This window comes from Rhinopithecus bieti, unplaced genomic scaffold (genome assembly GCF_001698545.2).
Source record: "Rhinopithecus bieti isolate Rb0 unplaced genomic scaffold, ASM169854v2 scaffold_1017, whole genome shotgun sequence".
Classification (NCBI taxonomy): Eukaryota; Metazoa; Chordata; class Mammalia; order Primates; family Cercopithecidae; genus Rhinopithecus; species Rhinopithecus bieti.
This window is the reverse complement of record NW_016803657.1, coordinates 9,108,235-9,127,173: the sequence shown is the minus strand read 5'-3', so window position 1 is coordinate 9,127,173 and position 18,939 is coordinate 9,108,235. Positions and strand designations below refer to the sequence as shown.

Genomic DNA, 18,939 nt, shown 5'->3' with positions numbered 1-18,939 from the left:
GGGTCCTGATACTCTGGGCCCCGCCCTGAATCCATGACTGGCCTCCCCTTTGTGAGGAGAGCAGGCCTTGCATCATCAGGCAACCAGCGCTCCCTCCAGCCTCCCGCTCATTTCAGTTGGGCGCTGCAGCTGCTGCACAGAGACCCACAGAAGCCACCCTCAGAACCAACACCCAGTGAGAAGGCCTGACCTGTGTTCCTCCACACCAAACCAGGTGCTGGGGTAAGTCTAGGAGGTGACATGCAGGATGGGAGGGTGGCCCCCCACACACCATTGTCTCAGGACCAGCCCCTTCCCGAGAGCACAGGGGCCGGGGTCGCTAGGAGCAGCGAGTGTGCATTGGGACCCCCAGGGGCAACTGGTAGTCAGCCCTTCATACTCCCTCAAAGGAAAAGCAGTCCAGGGTTGTGTGAAGTCAGGTAATTTTCAATCCAAAAAGTTCGTATGGTGTCCAGTGCCTCCCGTGTGCTGAGGTGCCAGTTATATAAGGGGGCATGAAGTAGACCCAATTCTGAGACTGAAGTTACCAAAGGAGGGGAGTGTAAGTGAAATGCATCCCATAGTGGGTACAGGAAATTCCACTGAATTCAAAGTCAATTGAATGGCCACTGTGTTCTGGGAACTATGACAGATGCTAGGGTTATGAGACTGAACTGGATCATCTGAGAAACACACATGGCTGTAATTTAGGGCCGAGTATAATTGTTTCCATAGGGTAAGTGTGAAGTGGTGTGGACCCCATAGGGGGAAAAGAGAATCCCCCCAGTGGGGGAAAGGAAGGGCTTTGAGGAGGAGTGGGCATTCATGCTGGGCTTCCTGGCAGAGGTGGGCTTCCATCGGCAGAAACTCAGGGGCTCTGGAGGCCTTTGAGGCTGAGGAGGGTGGGCTGAAGCACTGGGCTCCTCTTGTCACACGCGAGCGGGAAGCAGGCTGTGACAGACCTAACAGTGACCGAGGATGGGTGTAAGGCCCTGAGTGCATGCCGGCCTGTGGCCTCCACACCGCAGGCAGAGGTCACGGTGAGGGAAGAGACCACACCTGCCCATCTCCCATCTGCAAAGGGGCAAAGTCAGCTCTCCCAACTTGGGCTAGTGATGGCGTTTGCATTTCAAGCAGCTCAGTCTACCCCAGGTTTGTTGGAAATGAGGCTACTATGGGTGTCTCGGAGCTGAGCATACACATGGGACGGTTTGACCTCCGTGACCTTAGAACTTTCTTAAGAAAACAGAACTTTCCTGTTAATTAATAGAAAAAATAGTGCATGGTCTCTGGTTTGATAATAAAATAATTATTTTGTGTTTCAAGTGATACAAATTTTTATTCAAAAGAACATTTATGTAGGAAGTTTTTTTAAGTTGGTCAACTCAGAAAACAGGACTGTCTCATCTATAATTGGGGTGAGAAGCATTCTACATTCCATATAAACCGTAAGCCACAGCTGTCAACTACGCATCAGGATAGGTGGCCGGCAGGATGTTGACCATTTACAGTCCAAGTGCTTGAGGGTGATTGATCTCCACAAATTTCTTCACTGACCTTGAACAATCCTGCACAAGCCTTGCGGCTACTGCTTGTTTCCACCCAATAAAGGTGGGATATTTTGTGCGTCTGCACCAAGCTTGTCCAACCCGAAGCCCTTGGGTCTCATGTAACCCAGGAGAGCTTTGAATGTGACCCAACCCAAATTTGTAAACTTTCTTAAAACATCATGAGTTTTTTGTGATTATGTTTTTTGTTTTTAGCTCATCAGCTGTTGTTAGTGTGAGTGTATTTTATGTGTGGCCCAAGACAATTCTTCTTCTTCCAATGTGGTCAGGGAAGCCAAAAGCCTGGACACCCCTGGTAGACAATGTAAATCAAAGAAATTGGCCAAGGCAAATCTAAATCATTTAAGAAGTTTATGTGCCAAGGTTAAGGACGCACCCAGAAAAAAGAACACAGAACCACAGGAAAAGGCCGTGGCTTATGCTTTTTCCCCTGAAGAGGGTCTGGGGACCTTAATAAGTAAAGGGAAAAGAGTGGGTATTGTGGGAAAGAGGAAGAAAAAAAAAAAAAGGAGAGTCGATAAGAGGGAAGCAGTTGCAATTTTTTGAATCTTTGGTCAGCATCCACTGAATATACATTTTATAAGTGGGGCGGGGAGAGGAGCAGTCGCTTAGCATTCATCTTGCTCAGTGAAACTTCATTTTTATATAAAATGAAATAAACATAGGACAGAGGATGCCATCAGCTATGCATTTGCCTCAGGTAAGCGGAGGGATGACTTTGAGTTCTTTCCTTTGTCCCGTGCCTGTGAAGATGAGTTATCATTTCACATTGCCAGGGTGAAATTCAGCAGAGCTGTTCTTGGGTAAAGACATTGGAGCCCACCAGGAATTCCCTTGTGAGGGAGGTCTGTATGTAGCTTTTTCATCTTTGCAGCCATCTTATTTAGGAGTAAAACAGGAGGCAGGTTTGCCTGATGCACTTCCCGGCTTGACTTTTCCCTTTGGCTTAGTGGGTTTGTGGTCCTGAGATTTATTTTCCTTTTACAACAACTCACTTCTAAATTTGGAACTCACTGTGCTAAGCTGTGTAGAACAACAGCTGTGTGTATGAATTGTAATTCACACCAAGATGACATATAGGTTTTTACATATTTATGGCTTGGCTACATGAGTGGCTACTAACAGTTAAAAAGTGAAGGAAACCATATTTGCACAAGAGAAATGGAAACATACAGGTTATGTATGGTGAATCTCCAGGAATTCCAAGTAAAGCAGGGAAATGCTTTTGTAATTAATCTCTGAAATCCTAAAAGTATAGGTCTTTTTATATAAAAATGTACAGTTTTCTTTCTATCTCTTGCATACGAAAGAGGCAAAGACCAGCATTGCCTATTCATTGGCCGATGTCTTCTTCGGTTCTCTATGGTGGTGAAAACTCCTTTTACAGTATCTAGTATCAAGGTCACTTAAGAAGGGCCCCTCTCCTTGACCCCAAAATATTTTCTCCTCATTTCAGTTCGATGACAACTGAAATTCCTGGTGTTGAATCACATGGTTTAACACTTCAGCTGGATCCTGGGTCAAATGGAAAGTTGCTCTGGGGCTGTCTGTCCTTTAAGTAGCGAATGTGCCAAAAAGATAAAATGTGAAGAAAAAGACTCTTAGTTATTTTTGTAGAGTCTGTCTTGGACGGAAGAAAGCACCAAAACTAGGAGCTGTTGGCTAAGGAGGCTGCTGTCCCTGGGAGCCGCTCTCTCCTACTGCATCCTGTTGTCCCTCAGTCTTCCGGGCAAACCAGTGGGCCCTCATGTAGGTATCAGGATTCCCGCAGTGATGGAATACATTATTTTTGGCTGACTTCTTTGCCATGGGACCCCATACACCCAGGAATATCATCAAGGTATGGAAAAGGGGGGCTCTTCCCCCTTCCTATGCCAGGAGGCTGTGGCCCCTAAGAAATTGCATTGCTCCTGGTCATTAGAATGCTGTCTGTGCCCTGATGACATTGACTGGTGTTCTAACCCTTGAAGAGGGAAGAGCTGTGCTGGCTTCAAAGTGACTCTCTGTTGGCTGCATGGTGGAAGATGCTGTATGTGTTTCCTTGTTCTAGGTGTGTATGCAGTTGGGTTAAATGGTAGCTCAGCACTGAATGGTGGGTGGTATTTTCCTTCCAGGTGAGGACTCTGACCTTAGAAGTTTTCAGCAGGTGGCATTTCACAGTAACGGAGTCTGACATACACAAACAGAACATTCGCCTACAGTGCTTGCTCTTGTAGGCTGTGATGTGGCAACGAATCTCCAGGATCCCAGCGTTTACATCCTCTGAGCTTGGTACTGGGTTCTTCACCAGTGATAGTGAGATTCTGGGCAGGGCTTTCCCTACCTATGGAAACGGGCACAAGGGCCTCCACTGTCTGGGCGTGCACTCCCACCTCCCTTCCAGGACACTGGTTGGGAGAATAGCTCAGATGTGCTCTGCTTGCCTTCTGGAAGCTTCTATGTGGAAGTCTGACTGCACTCTCCTGGGATTCCCAGGCAGGGAATCTTTATATAGTAGGTCTCATTGACAAAAGAGCACTTTCAGTGTCTACAGTTCAAAAGGCCCAACCCTCTCTCTGTGGCCCCAGCCTCGTTAAAGACCTGCTCATAGAACCCCTCCCACGGACCACACCTGAAACACAGGCTCCCACCTCAGGAAGCTTTTGGCGGTGCAAGGTGGAGATCGTGACGTTGCTGATATAATCAGAAAGCTCCTTGGTAGTTTACATATTATTAGCAAAATTACACTTTTACCACTTCAGAGACTATCATGACTCAACAGTGTGACTTCCCAGTGAGGCTGAAAACCCTAACTGAGGCCCTGAAAACTCAAATACGGTTTGTCAACATTTTGAGATTATGTTGGATGACTTCTTTTCAGATAAAGCTTGTAGGCCCGGAGAGCTGTTTGAATTGGGCTGTTCTGTCTATGCTCAGGGTTAAGACTGGGTTGGTTACATTGACATGTGTTCCAGCTTCTGCCCCAAATAAGTGGCAAATACTGTGAAATAATTCATAATTTCACATTATATTTTTGTTGTAATATATTTGTATAGTAATTTGTATCATATTACATGTCCCTTTGTCTTTTAAATCTGAGTACTGTGAACCTAATTTAATATTCTCTAGATAATTTTAGTTATTGATTATAAGCTTTGGCTAATATAAATGGATGCCTTCAGGGCCTACCCAGGACCCAGCCTCTGCAACCAAGTGCCCTAGACCACTGTGGTTTTATGTGTTATTTGTATCTTTTTATGCTAGTGGTCGTTCTTGTCTGGTTCAGCACCATCTCACCAATTTCCCACCAGCACATCTGATGGATCATAGGCTAGAAGACCAAATATTCAAAGGCATATTTTATATTATATAAATGTTTCCATGTATATATATGTACATACACTCAGATGTCATATGCACACATGTGCACACGTGCACACACACACTGATTTAAGCACTGAGAGTAAAAGTGTAGAACTTACTTTATTTGTTCAAATGTCAGGTTAGTGATGTTTGTTTTCATTGGGAGTAGATATTCCACTGAATTTTGGGTTCAGAGCCAAGAGGGTTAAGTTAGCCATAAATCTCCTGGCTTCCAACCTAGAAAAAAGATGTTATAAAAATGGAGGAAGAATTTTAGGCAGAAATGAGCAATGGAATGGGAATTGTGTATCTATATTACTTATACTCAGTATAGTTTTTCAATGGTTGAAATAAAAACAATGTACTGGCCAGGTACGGTGGCTCATTTCTGTAGTCCCAGCACTTTGGGAGACTGAGGCAGGTGGATCACCTGAGGTCAGGAGTTTGAGACCAGTCTGATTGACATGGTGAAGCCCCGTCTCTACTAAAAGTACAAAACATATTATCCAGGCATGGTGGTGCCCACCTGTAATCCCAGTTACTTGAGAGGCTGAGGCAGGAGAATCGCCTGAACCAGGGAGGCAGAGGTTGCAGTGAGCCGAGTGCGCCATTGTACTCCAGCCTGGGGGACAAGAGCAAAAATCCATCTCTCTCTCTCACACACACACACACACACAAAGAAAGAAAGAAAAGAAAACAATATACAACATGTTTTATTCCATTAATGTGAAGGAAAAGATGTAGCCCCTTGTTACCCTCCCTCCCTGCATTCTGGTGTGTTAGTTCATTCATTTATTCCACAAACTTGAGGGCACCATGTCCAGGAACACAGATCAAAAAGACAGCCCTGGCCTGGTATTTCAGCCAGCAAGGCAGCCAATGGACATTTCCCAAATCACACAGGCCTCAGGACCAAAATGGACAGTGAGGGAGGACGTTTGGGATGGAGGCTCAGCCAGAGACCCAGGAGGGCAGCAGAGGCATTCCCATGATCCCTTCTGCAGTGCGCAACACTGCAGCACGAGCTCGACAGCACCCCACTAGGCAAGCCTGCAGCTCAACTCCTTGTCCAGCTGGACCCAGTCGCTCCCCGGGTGTGCTGGGAGAACACAGGACGAGGCTGTTGTGCACCAACGCCCTTCCTGTTCCTGCACAAGTTCGCTTTCTAAGAGCTATTCAGTACAAATGAGTGTCATTTTCTCTTTATTTTCATGATTTTATTTTATTAACTGAAAAATAATTGTATATATTCATAGGGTACCTAGTGAAGTTTTGTCACATATATTGTATAGCGATCAGATCAGAGTAATTAGCGTATCCATTGTCTCAAATATTTATCATTTCCTGTGGTGGGGATGTTCAATATCCTTCTTCCAGCTATTTGAAACTATTATGTATAATACTACTGTTAACCCTGGTCACCCTGCAGTGGCATAGAGCACTAGGACTCCTTCCTCCTGTGTGACTGTGATTTTGTGTGCTTTAAAATATGTCTCCCTATGCCCCCTTCTCCTAGCCTTCCCAGCCTCTAGAATCCTCTGTTATGCTTGTTACTTCAATTAGATACACTTTTTTAAGCTTCTATATAGGAGTAAGAACACGTGGTGTTTAACTTTCTGTTCTCAGCTTATTTCACTTTACATAATGTTCTCCAGTTCCATCCATGATGACATGAATGACAGGATTTCATGCTGTTTTGTGGCTGAATAGTGATAAAGTGAAGTAAATATGGCCTGATAAGGGCTCTGTACTTCTATATTCGAGTCCTTGTGGATGAACCGTAACCCAACTTAATAGGTAGACAAGATTGCAACCCCAACTTAGAAGTGTGCACCTGTAACAATCGCTGAGTCCTGGCCAATCCCAGCAGCCGTACTTCAACCACTCACACAACTGCTGAGTGTTCAAACTGTGTTCAAATAAGGCAAACACCAACCTGTAACTAATCCAGCTGTTTCTATACCTCACTCCTGATTTCTATACATCGCTTTATTTTTTATATCTCTAAATTTGTTCTGACGACGAGGCACCCCTGGTGTCTGAATCTGCTGTGATTCTGAAAGGTGCGCGATTCGTGAATTGTTCGTTGCTCAACTAAAACTCTTTTACGTTTAATTTGGCTGAAGTTTTTCTTTTAACAATAGTATTCCATTGTTAAAAGAAAAACCTTAGATAAACTAAACGTAATAGAGTTTAACTAAGCAAGAACTATTCACGAATTTGGCAGTCACCAAACCAGAATAGGTTCAAAGACCCCATACTGTGTCCGGGTGGATGAGAATTCATGGAGAGAAAAAGGAAAGTGAGGCGTGGAAAATGGAAGTGAGGTACAGAACCTCCTGGTCGTTACAGCATGGGGTTTGCCTTTTTTGAACATGGTTTGAGCAGCTGACCACCTGCAATTGGCTGATTAGTAGCGTGCTAGTCACTGCTTGTTGATTAGTACAAGAGTGGGTTACAGTCTGTTTACCCTCCCCTTAGCTGACAGCTCCCTGTGTATGAAGAATCCTTTAGACCCAACTTATAAGGAGGCAGCATTAGACTAAACTCAATAGAGCAGATACCACATTTCCCGTATCCATCTGTCCCTGGGTGGACCCCTGGGTAGATTCCAGGTCTTGGCTATTGTGACTGTACTGCAGTAAACACAGGGTGCAGATGCCTCTTGGATGAACTGTTTCCTTTCCTTCCGACAGATGCCCAGTGTGGGGGGGAGCTGCAGGATCATGGGGGGTTCTGTTTGTGATTTTATGAGGGGCTCCATGCTGCTCTCCACAGTGGCTGTACTGGTTTTCATTCCCACCAACAGTGTATAAGAGTCCCCTTTTCTCCACATCCTCGCCAGCCAGCCCCCTTCACTGAAAGAAGAAATAATAATACATAATTATGATATAATATTAATATATCTCATTAACTGTTATCACTGTGTTCTATATTTATTTAGTGTAGTATATAAGATATTACTGTTGTATACTAATCTGTATTTGGTATTAATAATACACTATTTAGCATATAAATTAAGCATATAATTAAATCAATTCCCTGCCATGAGTCATGGGTGGCATTGCTCATCCCCATCCTCCTTCCCAGCGATGGGAACTTTGTCCTCTCAGCACAGACCAAGGAAGAAAATCTGCAGGGAGAGCTGTCCTGTTACCATAGGGACGAGAGTCCCTCTGAGACAAGACAGTGGTTTTGCTCATGGGCTCAGCTGCCCTGTTCCAGAACAGGGGCTCAGCATCACTGTTGCAGAGCTAAAAATTGCACTGAAGAGGTTGTGGTCTTGTTTGTTCCAAACAGGCAGTCTCTACCCCACAGGCAGACTCCACCACTACAGCTAGGGTGATGGAACATCCTCAGGCAGCTTTAAAAACAGCATTTGCTTCCTTCAGAAGTGGGAGGTGGAACCATTTAACTGAAAAGAAGCATTTCCTCCCCTTTGTGTGGGCCTCGGGGGTCTCCTTCCCACCTCCATCCCCCACCCTGGGATGATGGCCAAACAGGCCACACACTGACCCACACCCCAGCCCGCACCCCGGCCCTCTTCACAGCCACAGGACAAGGTCCTGGCTCTCCCTCCCGTGCCAGGGGCTGCAGATGTGTCCCAGCTGACTTTAACAAACTGCACATGCTTCCCCCACACAAACTAACGACTGGCTGTGGTCAGCATCTTCATCTGAGAAAGGCAGGATACAAGACATCTGTAGTAGTTCCAAAAGGACTTTGAGAAGAAAAAGTTCTTGAGTACGCGTTGCTCTCTGGAGGACACTCCAATGGGAAGGCGGATGTATAGTCTAAATGGGGTCCCCAACCCGGCATGGCTTGTCTGGGCAGCCCTGGGAAGGGGCAAAGCCTCATGAACTACTCCAGGGAGGGCCGGCCACTCCTCTTGCTGCTGTGTAGAGAAGGAACTGAGGTTTGCAGACCCGCCCTGTCTCGGACGGACACTCACTGACCAGGCACCATGGAACCTGCAGGGGCCAGGCTGGGCCCCAAGAGCCAATTCCAGGGGAAGCAGGGCTCAGGCCAGGGCGCGCCAGGCCTCTAGAGCCTCTGATGTGACGTCCTCAAGGATAGGAAAAGGTGGGGGTGCCAGAGACTGCACAACATTCAGTTTGCAGTCTGGTGCGGTGTCCCCACATTGGTTTGTGAAATGGCGACCGAGCTTCCACAAGATTCGAGAGGGAGCTGTGATCAGATAAGTTTGGAAAACAGCGTAATTCTTGGCGATAGAAAAAAAGCATTTTTAACTTCGTTTAATCCAATATCCATGGTTATTCCACTCTGGATTTCCTCCTACCCACACATGCACACACATACACACACAGCACACACACAACACACACATAGATAACACACACAACATACAACACACAGACATACAACGCACCACACACACAACACATGCATAACATGCACATAGCACATACCCACAACACACACACAACACAAAACATACACACAATATAAGCAGCATACACACAACACACACAACATACACACACAGCACATACAACACACAACACATGAAACACACAACACATACATACCACATATAACACACAATACACATTCACATATACACACACAGCAGACATAGCACATACAACACACCACATGCAATACAACACACACTCATATACAACATAAAACATACAACGAATAGCACAAATATAACACACACCACATACAACACACGACACACACACGATGCATACAACACAATACACAATACACACACAACATAAACACACAGCACATACAACACACAAACTTATGCATACCACATGCAACACACAACACACACAACATAAATACATCACAAGCAACACACACTACTCATACAACATACACACAACACACAGCACACATACATGCTAGATGCAACACAACACACATGACACACATGCATGCCATATGCAACACACAATACACTCACAACACACAACATACACACAACACATACCACATGTGACACACAATACACACAACACGCACAGACAACACAGAAACAACAAACACACTCAACAGGCACAACATAGTCACACACACACACACACTCTGCTTGAAACACTTGTTAATAGCATGGAAAAGAGTTTGAAAGCATTACTGTAAACTGGGATGATTGAATTTTAATAACCATGATGGATTGATCAATTCTGTGTATTCCTTGTCAAAGCAACAGCAACACTGGAGAGCTGTGTGTTCATTGCTGATGCTGCTTTGTTCACAGACCTTTGAGAACCACCACCCCAGCCTGTATCCTTAACGTTCCATCCGAGGCAAACTACACTGAGCAGCTGCCTGCAGGCCTGGGAGCAAGGTTACAGGAAGCAGGTGTCTCCATCCCTCCCTGGCAAGGCCGCCCAACATCAACGCTGGAGAAAAAGGTGGGTGGGCAAGCCAAGTAGTTCCTTCCTTCCTTCCTCCCTCCCTCCCTTCCTTCCCTCCTTCCCTCCTTCCTTTCTTCCTTCTTTCCCCTCCCCTCTTCCTTTTTCTTTTTCTTTCCTCCTCTCCTTCCTTTCCTTCCTCCTTCCTGCCCTCCCTCCTTCCTCCTTTTCTACTCTTTCCTTCCCTCATATCCTCCTTCCTTTCTTCCCTTCCTCCCTCCTTCCTTTCTTGTGAAACCTTCACTGAAAGTACAGCATCTGTCAAAACATGCTTTTTATATCAATCAGAAATTTTCAAATACTATAGAATTTCCGCCAAGTAAGTTATTTATATCATTATGTGATCAATTTTGCATGAACAATACAAATCAAAATCACCTTAACTTGAAAATTTTGATGAGCACATTGTCTCAGGACTTTGAAATGCGTACATTTTTACCAAGAGGCTTTGACATTTTTTACCTTTTCTCTAGATCTTAATGAAACATCAGACTTCACCATCAGTTATGATCTTGTTAAGAATTATTCTGCTTTCCTTCTTTGAAGTTCAAAAGAATATTTCAAATCTGCATTTTATCTTTTAAAATGTGAGGCAAAATCTCCACATTATTATTTTAACTGAATAGGTTTTAAAAACTTAAGTTGTTCTTTTCGACTCTCTTTCTCACTAATAACCACTTATTTGAGTGACGTAAGCCTCTGCGCACCGAAACCCCTCCAGTGGGCCTGACAGGTCAGGAGGGTGCTTGGGGAACCACGGTAGATGCCTGGCCTTCTTAAATTTCTCAGGCCAATAGAACTCTTACTAATGTTATGACATCATTGTTTCACACCTCTTGTAACATACTTGAATTCATTTAACTAAATAAAAGTTGACATTCGTGTTTTGTTCTTAATCATGCTCAACATTTAGGCCAACAGGATATGCCGCAGATATGGGTCTGCAGGGACTCAGTCCTCAAAAGTCTGATGGAGTATTTGCAAACATTTTTAACATGTTACTAACACAATGCAATAGCAGGGTAAAATCTGAAGAATACAGATTTTATTGTTTGCATAGTATATAAGATATTATCGTTGTATACAATACTATGTATACAATATGTTGTATACAGGACAAGATGGATTTATTCTAATAAAGGGAGCAGAGATGGGTGCATCAGTGAAGAGACATGGGTGTCCGGTGAGACTGCACAGTGGAGGGTGGGCAGGCAGGACAGCTGGCAGCACTAGGTGCATGCTTTCATCAGAAGAATCTACTGGGTTATGGTCTTGACCACTCTCCTAACCTTTCTCAATGATCCATTCTTAGAAAAGAAAACCTCATTTGATGGAGGAAGATGAACCTTCAGGGGCCCTCTTGAAGCCACTGGTTTTTCGTGTTGATGAGACCACCCCGGCTGTGGTGCAAAGCGTCCTCCTGGAGCGGGGGTGGAATAAGTTTGACGAGCAGGAGCAGAACGCGGAGGACTGGAACCTGTACTGGAGGACGTCCTCTTTCCGAATGACCGAACACATCAATGTTAAACCGTGGCAGCAGCTAAACCACCACCCTGGAACCACCAAGCTAACCAGGAAAGACTGTTTGGCCAAACACCTGAAGCATATGAGGAGGATGTACGGCACTTCCCTGTACCAGTTCATCCCCCTGACCTTCGTCATGCCCAATGACTACACCAAGTTTGTGGCTGAATACTTTCAGGAGAGGCAGATGCTGGGCACCAAGCGTAGCTATTGGATTTGCAAGCCTGCTGAGTTATCTCGTGGGAGGGGGATACTAATTTTCAGTGACTTCAAAGACTTCATCGTTGATGATATGTACATAGTGCAGAAATATATCTCCAACCCTTTACTTATTGGCAGATATAAGTGTGATCTCCGCATCTATGTTTGTGTTACTGGCTTTAAGCCTTTGACCATTTATGTTTATCAGGAAGGGTTGGTTCGGTTTGCCACGGAAAAGTTTGACCTCAGTAACCTGCAAAACAATTACGCCCATTTGACCAACAGCAGCATTAATAAATCCGGGGCCTCTTATGAGAAGATCAAAGAAGTGATTGGTCATGGTTGTAAGTGGACGCTCAGCAGATTCTTTTCCTACCTCCGTAGCTGGGATGTGGACGATCTGCTTTTGTGGAAGAAAATCCACCGCATGGTTATTCTCACCATTCTCGCCATTGCGCCATCCGTCCCCTTTGCTGCCAATTGCTTTGAGCTCTTTGGGTTTGATGTTTTGATTGACGACAGCTTGAAACCATGGCTTTTAGAGGTCAACTGCAGCCCAGCCTTGACCTTGGATTGTTCAACAGATGTGTTGAAGAGAAAACTTGTCCACGATATTATTGACCTGATTTACTTAAATGGTCTAAGAAATGAGGGGAGAGAAGCCAGTAACGCCACACATAGAAATTCCAACATCGACGCTGCAAAAAGTGACAGAGGTGGGCTTGATGCTCATCACTGTCTTCCTTATGAGTCTCTTTCATTCACAAGCAGAATGTACAACAAGGATGACTCTGTGGTGGAGAAAGCTGTGAGTGTGCATCCTAAAGCTGCACCTGCCTCCCAGCTGGAAGGAGAGATGAGTGGGCAGGAGGATTTTCATCTGTCAACAAAGGAGATGGCACAAAGCAAGCCCAAGATACAGAGCAGGCACACGCGTCACAAGACACTCATGCCCTACGCGTCCCTCTTCCAGTCGCACTCCTGCAAGACCAAGACCTCCCCGCGTGTCCTCTCAGACCACGGCAAAGCTCCAGATCCCCAAGCAGGCAACTTTGTTCTTGTTTTTCCTTTCAATGAAGCGACTCTTGGAGCTTCCAGAAATGGATTAAATGTCAAAAGAATAATCCAAGAGCTCCAGAAACTAATGAATAAGCAACATTCCTAAGTGGTAAAAAATAAAATCAAGGAAAAGTGACATGGATTTTTAAAAACCAAGGATTCTTATCCTAGAGAAAGCAATAGTTCAAGTTCCTAACCTGTGCCACCAGCATGTTAACTATGTCATTGGAACTGAAGATGTGGCTGTATGTATAAATATAACAGCTCTGACAAAGCACAATATGTTCAAGTGGTGATTAAACTACACGACATCACATGTTTATTTGCTCAGGTGTCTTGAAAGAATTCTACAAATACCACACAGCCTCCTACTGGTAATTGAATATGCTACGCTACAATTATGCTATGTATGTATTTAAACAGGAGAAAAAGATTATTCTAATATTTTTAAAGGATTATTAGGTGAAAACAGTATAAAAGAGGCCAGGAGTTAACTTTCTGTGTTTTGTTTAATCAACCATTTATTTGTGAAAATTATTTTGTTAACTTACAGATCAGACAATCATTCAGAGTGAGATAAATCACTGAAAGCCCTAATGACCCTGTTGTTTACAAATTCTGGGCCCTAAATCAGGCTTGGTACCAAAGAGCTCCCTGTGGGGGGCATCCGTCTGCTGTATTTAAATAGTGGCCCCCTTGGCCTTGTCACCGTTTGGTTACCATCACAGCATGCGAGGTCACGGCCTCCACGATCAAAGTATGCTGTCATTCCTGCCACATACATAAAAATTCCAGTAGGTTACTTGAAAACATTATTCCAGTGAAAGTAGTCAGACACAAAGGCCACATGTTGTATGACTCCGTTGATATGGAATGTCAGAACTGGCAAATCCATCGAAAGCAAATTGGTGGTTTAGGGGAGGGGTAATGAGGAGTGCCTGCCTGCTAATGGGTAGGGGGCTTCCCTTTGGGGTGATGAAAATGTTCTGGGACTATACAGAGGTGATGGTTGCACAACATGGGGAATTCACTAAATATCACTAATGGTACATTTTATGTTGTGTGTGTTTTACCACAATAGAAAAGTTAAAAGTTGGCCATGGTGGCTCATACCTTCGATCCCAGCATTTTAGGAGGACAAGGTGGGAGGATCTCTTGAGCCCAGGTGTTTAAGACCAGTTTGGGCAACATAACAAGACTCTTCTTACTTTAAAAAAAAAAAAAAAAAAGAAAATTTTTTTAATTAAAAAAAAAAAGGTAGGGATGGGGAAGCGCAGACAGGCGTATCTCCCAGCAGGTTCCTGGGTGGGCAGGCCTGCTTGCAGGTCATAGCTGAGAAGAGCCATTTGAGGAGACCCACCGTGGACCAAGGTCAGAAGTCAGCCTGCAGGGGCACTGCTGGACGCATGCCTCCAGGGTCCCCAGGTGGACAGAACCACTCTCAGTCTGCAGGCAGTAGGGGCCAGGACTGAGGTCCAAGGCCCTTTGAGGATCTACCATAGGAAAGAGGTTGGCAAGCCTACTCCGGGGACGGAATGGTGTGTCTCCTGGCAGAACCCTGGCTGGGCAGAACTCTCCCAGACCATAGCCTGGAAGGAAGGACGAGACCCAAGCCCCAGGGCTATGTCAGGATCTGCAAGGGTTCAAGTTCATTAAGCTCCACCCAGGGGCACTGGTGGGTGAGACTCCAGCAGTTGCCTATGTGACTGGAACCTCTCCTGGGTGGCAGTAGAGTGGGGCTGGAGTCAGCATTCAGGGCCTGTTCAGGCTCTGCAATGGGATGGAGGCCAGCAACCCTATCCCGGTGGCCTAGACTGGTGAGTCTCCCAGCAGGCCCCTGTGTTGGTAAGAGGGCTCCTGGGTCACAGCAGAGAGGGCCTAGAGCCAAGAGAGGGTCCCGTCAACATCTGCTGTGGAACAAGACCCACTGCGAGCCTCTCGGAGTTTCAGATGGGTGAGTCTGTCTCTGGGTCTTTGTGGGAGCAGAATTAACCTGGAACCACAGCTGATGGGGGCTGGTGCCAAGGCATAGGGTAATTTTCAGGTCCACAGCTGGGACCATGTTGGTGGACCTACCTGCTGAGGCACTGCTGTGCATGACTTCTCCTGGACTTCTTGGCAGATGGTTTAGGTAGACTGGAAGTGAAGGGATGGAAAAAGATATTTCAGGCAAATGGAAACAAAAGAGAGCAAGAATGACTCTCCTTATATCTGACAAAACAGACTTTAAGTCAATAACTGTAAAAAGAGACAAAGGTGGTCCTTACATAATAATAAAAGGGTCCATTCATCAAGAGCATGTTACAATTTTAAAGTCTATGCACCCAACTTTGGGCCACCTAAATATGTAAAGCCAATAATAATCAATCTGAAGGGAGACATAGACTGCAATACGATAGCAGCAGGAGGGCTTCAATACCTGGCTTTCAACAGCAGACAGATCATCCAGACAGAAAATCAATAAGGAAACATTGGGCTTGGACCTCATATTGGACCTAACAGTCATGCACAGAACATTCTCCAGGATAGATCATAGGTTAGGCCACAAAGCAAGTCTTAGCAGCTTTTAGAAGACTGGATTCATATCAGATTTCTTTTCTGACCACAGTGGAATAAAATAGACGTCAAAACAGGATGAATTTTTTTTTTAAATCACAAATATGTGGAAATTAAGCAATATGCTCCTGAACAACCACTGAGTCAAAGAAGAAATTAAGAAGGAAATTTAAAAATATCTTGAGACAAATGAAAATGGAAACACAACATACCAAAATTTATGGGATGCAGCAAAAGAAGTTATAAAATAAAAGTTTATACCAATAAATGCCCATATCAAAAAAAAAATCTCAAATAACCATCTGAACAATGCATTTCAGGGAACCAGAAGAATAAACTCAACCCAAAGTCAGGAGAAGAAAGGAAATAAAAACCAGAGCAGAAATAAATGAAATAGATACTAGGAAAACAATAGAAAAGAACAATGAAACTACTTGGATTTTAAAACCATAAAAGATTGTTAAACCTTTCACTAAATGAGGAAAAAAAAAAAAAAAGATGACAGTAAAATCAGAAATGAAAGAGGAGACATTACAGTTGACACCACAGAAATACAAATAATCATAAGAGACTATTGTGAATAATTATATTACAAATAATTGGATAACCTAAGAGAAACAGATAAATTTCTAGACACATACAACCTACCAAGACTTAATCATGAAGAAATGGAAAGCCTGAATAGACCAATAAGTAAGGAGATTGAATCCGTAATAGAAAGTCAGTCATTAAAGAAAAGTCCAGGACCTGATGACTTCACTTCTAAATTCTACCAAATATTTAGAGAAGAACAAACACCAATACTCCTCAATTATTCCAAAAACCTGAAGAAAAGAAAATCCTTCCAAACTCATTTTACAAGGCCAGATAAGGACACTACTAGAAAGAAAATTATAGCCCAATATCTCTGATGAACAGATGCAAAAATTCTCAACAAAATACTAGCAAACTGAATTCAACAGCTCTTCAAAGGATCAGAATCAAGTAGATTTTCCCCTGGGATTTGAGGATGGTTCAACATAGGCAAAGTAATAAATATACTACCCCATATTAACAGAACAAAGGGCAAAAATCATTTGGTCATCTTCATAGACACACACAAAAGGATTTGACAAATTCAAAACCTTTCATGATAAAATTCTCAGCAAAGTAGAATCAAAGAAGGTACCTCCACACAATAAAGACCGCATATGGCAAGCCTGTGGCTCACATCATACTCAATAGTGAAACGTTGAAAGCTTTTCCTCTAAGGTCAGGAACAACATGAGGATACCTGCTTTCATCACTTCTACTCAACATAATACTGGAAGTCCTAGCCAGTATTAAGAAAAGAAAACAAAGCATACAAATAGGAAAGAAAGAAATGAAATTGTCTCTGTTTGTTGATAACATAATCTTATACATAGAAAACACTAGAGATCCCACCCCAGACTGTTGCAAACTCAGACAAATTCAGTAAAGTTGCAGGATACAAAATCAACAAGCAAAAAGCAGTTGCATTTCTACACACTAACAACAAACTACATAAAAAAGAAATTAACAATCCCATTTACAATAACATCAAAACAATAAAAATACTTAGCAGTAAATTTAACCAGAGGTGAAAAATATGTATATGGAAAACTATAAAATGTGATGAAAGAAATTGAATGTGACACATATTAAAAGATTATCCTGTGTTCATAAACTATAAGAATGAACACTATTAAAATGCCTGTACTATCCAAAGCAATCTACAGATTCAACACAATTCCTATCGAAAATCCCAATATCATATTTCATAGAAATAGAAAACACAATCCTGAAGTTTGTATGGAACCACAAAAGACCCCAAATAACCACAGCAATCCTGAACATAGAGAACAGAGCTAGAAGCATAGCACTATTTGTTTTCAAAACAGATTACAAAGCTAGACTAATGAAACCAGCATGGTGTTCACATGAACACATACACATCGACCAGTGGGACAGGATAGAGAAGCCAGAAATCAAGCCACGTATTTAAGGGAATTGATCTTTGACTGAGGTGTCAAGAACACATAACAAGAAAGAGCAGTCTCTTCAGTAACTAGTGCTGGGAAAACTAAGTGCAAAAAGATGAGACTGGATCTTTTATTCACACCACATACAAAAATCAACTCAAAATGGATCAGAGGCCCAAACAAAAGACCTGAAACTGTGCAACTACTGGAACAAAACATAAGGAAGAAGCTGCACAACACTGGTCTGGTCAATGATTTCTTGGATATCACCCCAAAAATGTAGGTAACAAAAGCAAAAATAAATGGGATTAGATCAAACTAAAAAGCGCCTACACAGCAAAGGAAATAACAGAGGGGAGACACAACCCATAGGCTGGGAGGAAATATTTGTAAACTCTGTGTGTGATAAGGAGCTAGTTTCAAAAATATATTTAAAAATTCAGATACCAGCAAAGGACCTGAATAGACATTCTCAAAAGAAAACATAAAAATGGCCAAGAGACACATGAAAAAATGCTCAATATCACGAATCACCAGGGAAATGCAAATTAAAACTACAAGAGCACTTCATACCTGTTAGAATGGATATTATTAAAAAGATGATCCATTATAATATCCATTACAATATCCCTTCTAACAGGTATGAAGTGATATCACACTTGGTGTTTTGCTGGGGATGTGGAGAAAAGGAAGCCTTTGTAATTATGTAATGTAAATTAATACAGCCATTGTTTTAAAATGTGTGGATGTTCCTCAAGAAACAAAAAATAGAATTACCATATGATCCAGCAATCCCACTTCTGGGTACATTTCCAAGAGAAATGAAATCAACATGTCAGAGATGTCTGCTCCCCCATGTTCCTGGCATCATTATTTCCCATAAGATACAGAAGCAACCGAAGTGTCCAACCACAGATGAGTGGATAAAGAAAGGCTGGTGTGTATCTACAATGAAACACTATTCAGCCTTTAAAAAAGAAGGACACCCTGTCATTTGTGACAACATGGGTAAACCTGGAACACATTATGCTAAGTGAAGTAAGCTGGGGCAGAAAAATAAATATCACAGGGCTTCCCTTGTATGTGTAATCTAAAAATGTTAAATTCATTGAAGTAGAGAGTAGAATGCTGGTTACCAGAGACTGAGGAAAGGGGTGGGGGTGACAAATGAAGAAATGCTAGTCAAAGGGTACAAAGTTTCAGCGAGGTGGAAGAACTAAATTCTAGGAAGCCATGGTGGGGAGATGCTGTGGGAGGGGCTGGGGGGAGCCGCTGTGCTCTTGGTCGGCCAAGTGGAAGCCCATGTACCTTGGTCTGTGGGCGGGCCTGGCCGAGGCG

General features: G+C 43.4%; 1 protein-coding gene across 1 annotated transcript; it reads left to right on the top strand.

The window, feature by feature from the left end:
- Positions 1 to 90: 90 nt before the first annotated feature.
- On the top strand, positions 91 to 13,376 carry TTLL2 (tubulin tyrosine ligase like 2). The gene is made up of 3 exons (XM_017895348.1): positions 91 to 222; positions 10,123 to 10,279; positions 11,592 to 13,376. Exon 3 carries the CDS (start codon positions 11,610 to 11,612, stop codon positions 13,167 to 13,169), a length of 1,560 nt encoding a protein of 519 aa, XP_017750837.1. The 5' UTR covers positions 91 to 222; positions 10,123 to 10,279; positions 11,592 to 11,609; the 3' UTR covers positions 13,170 to 13,376.
- The last annotated feature ends 5,563 nt before the right edge of the window (positions 13,377 to 18,939 follow it).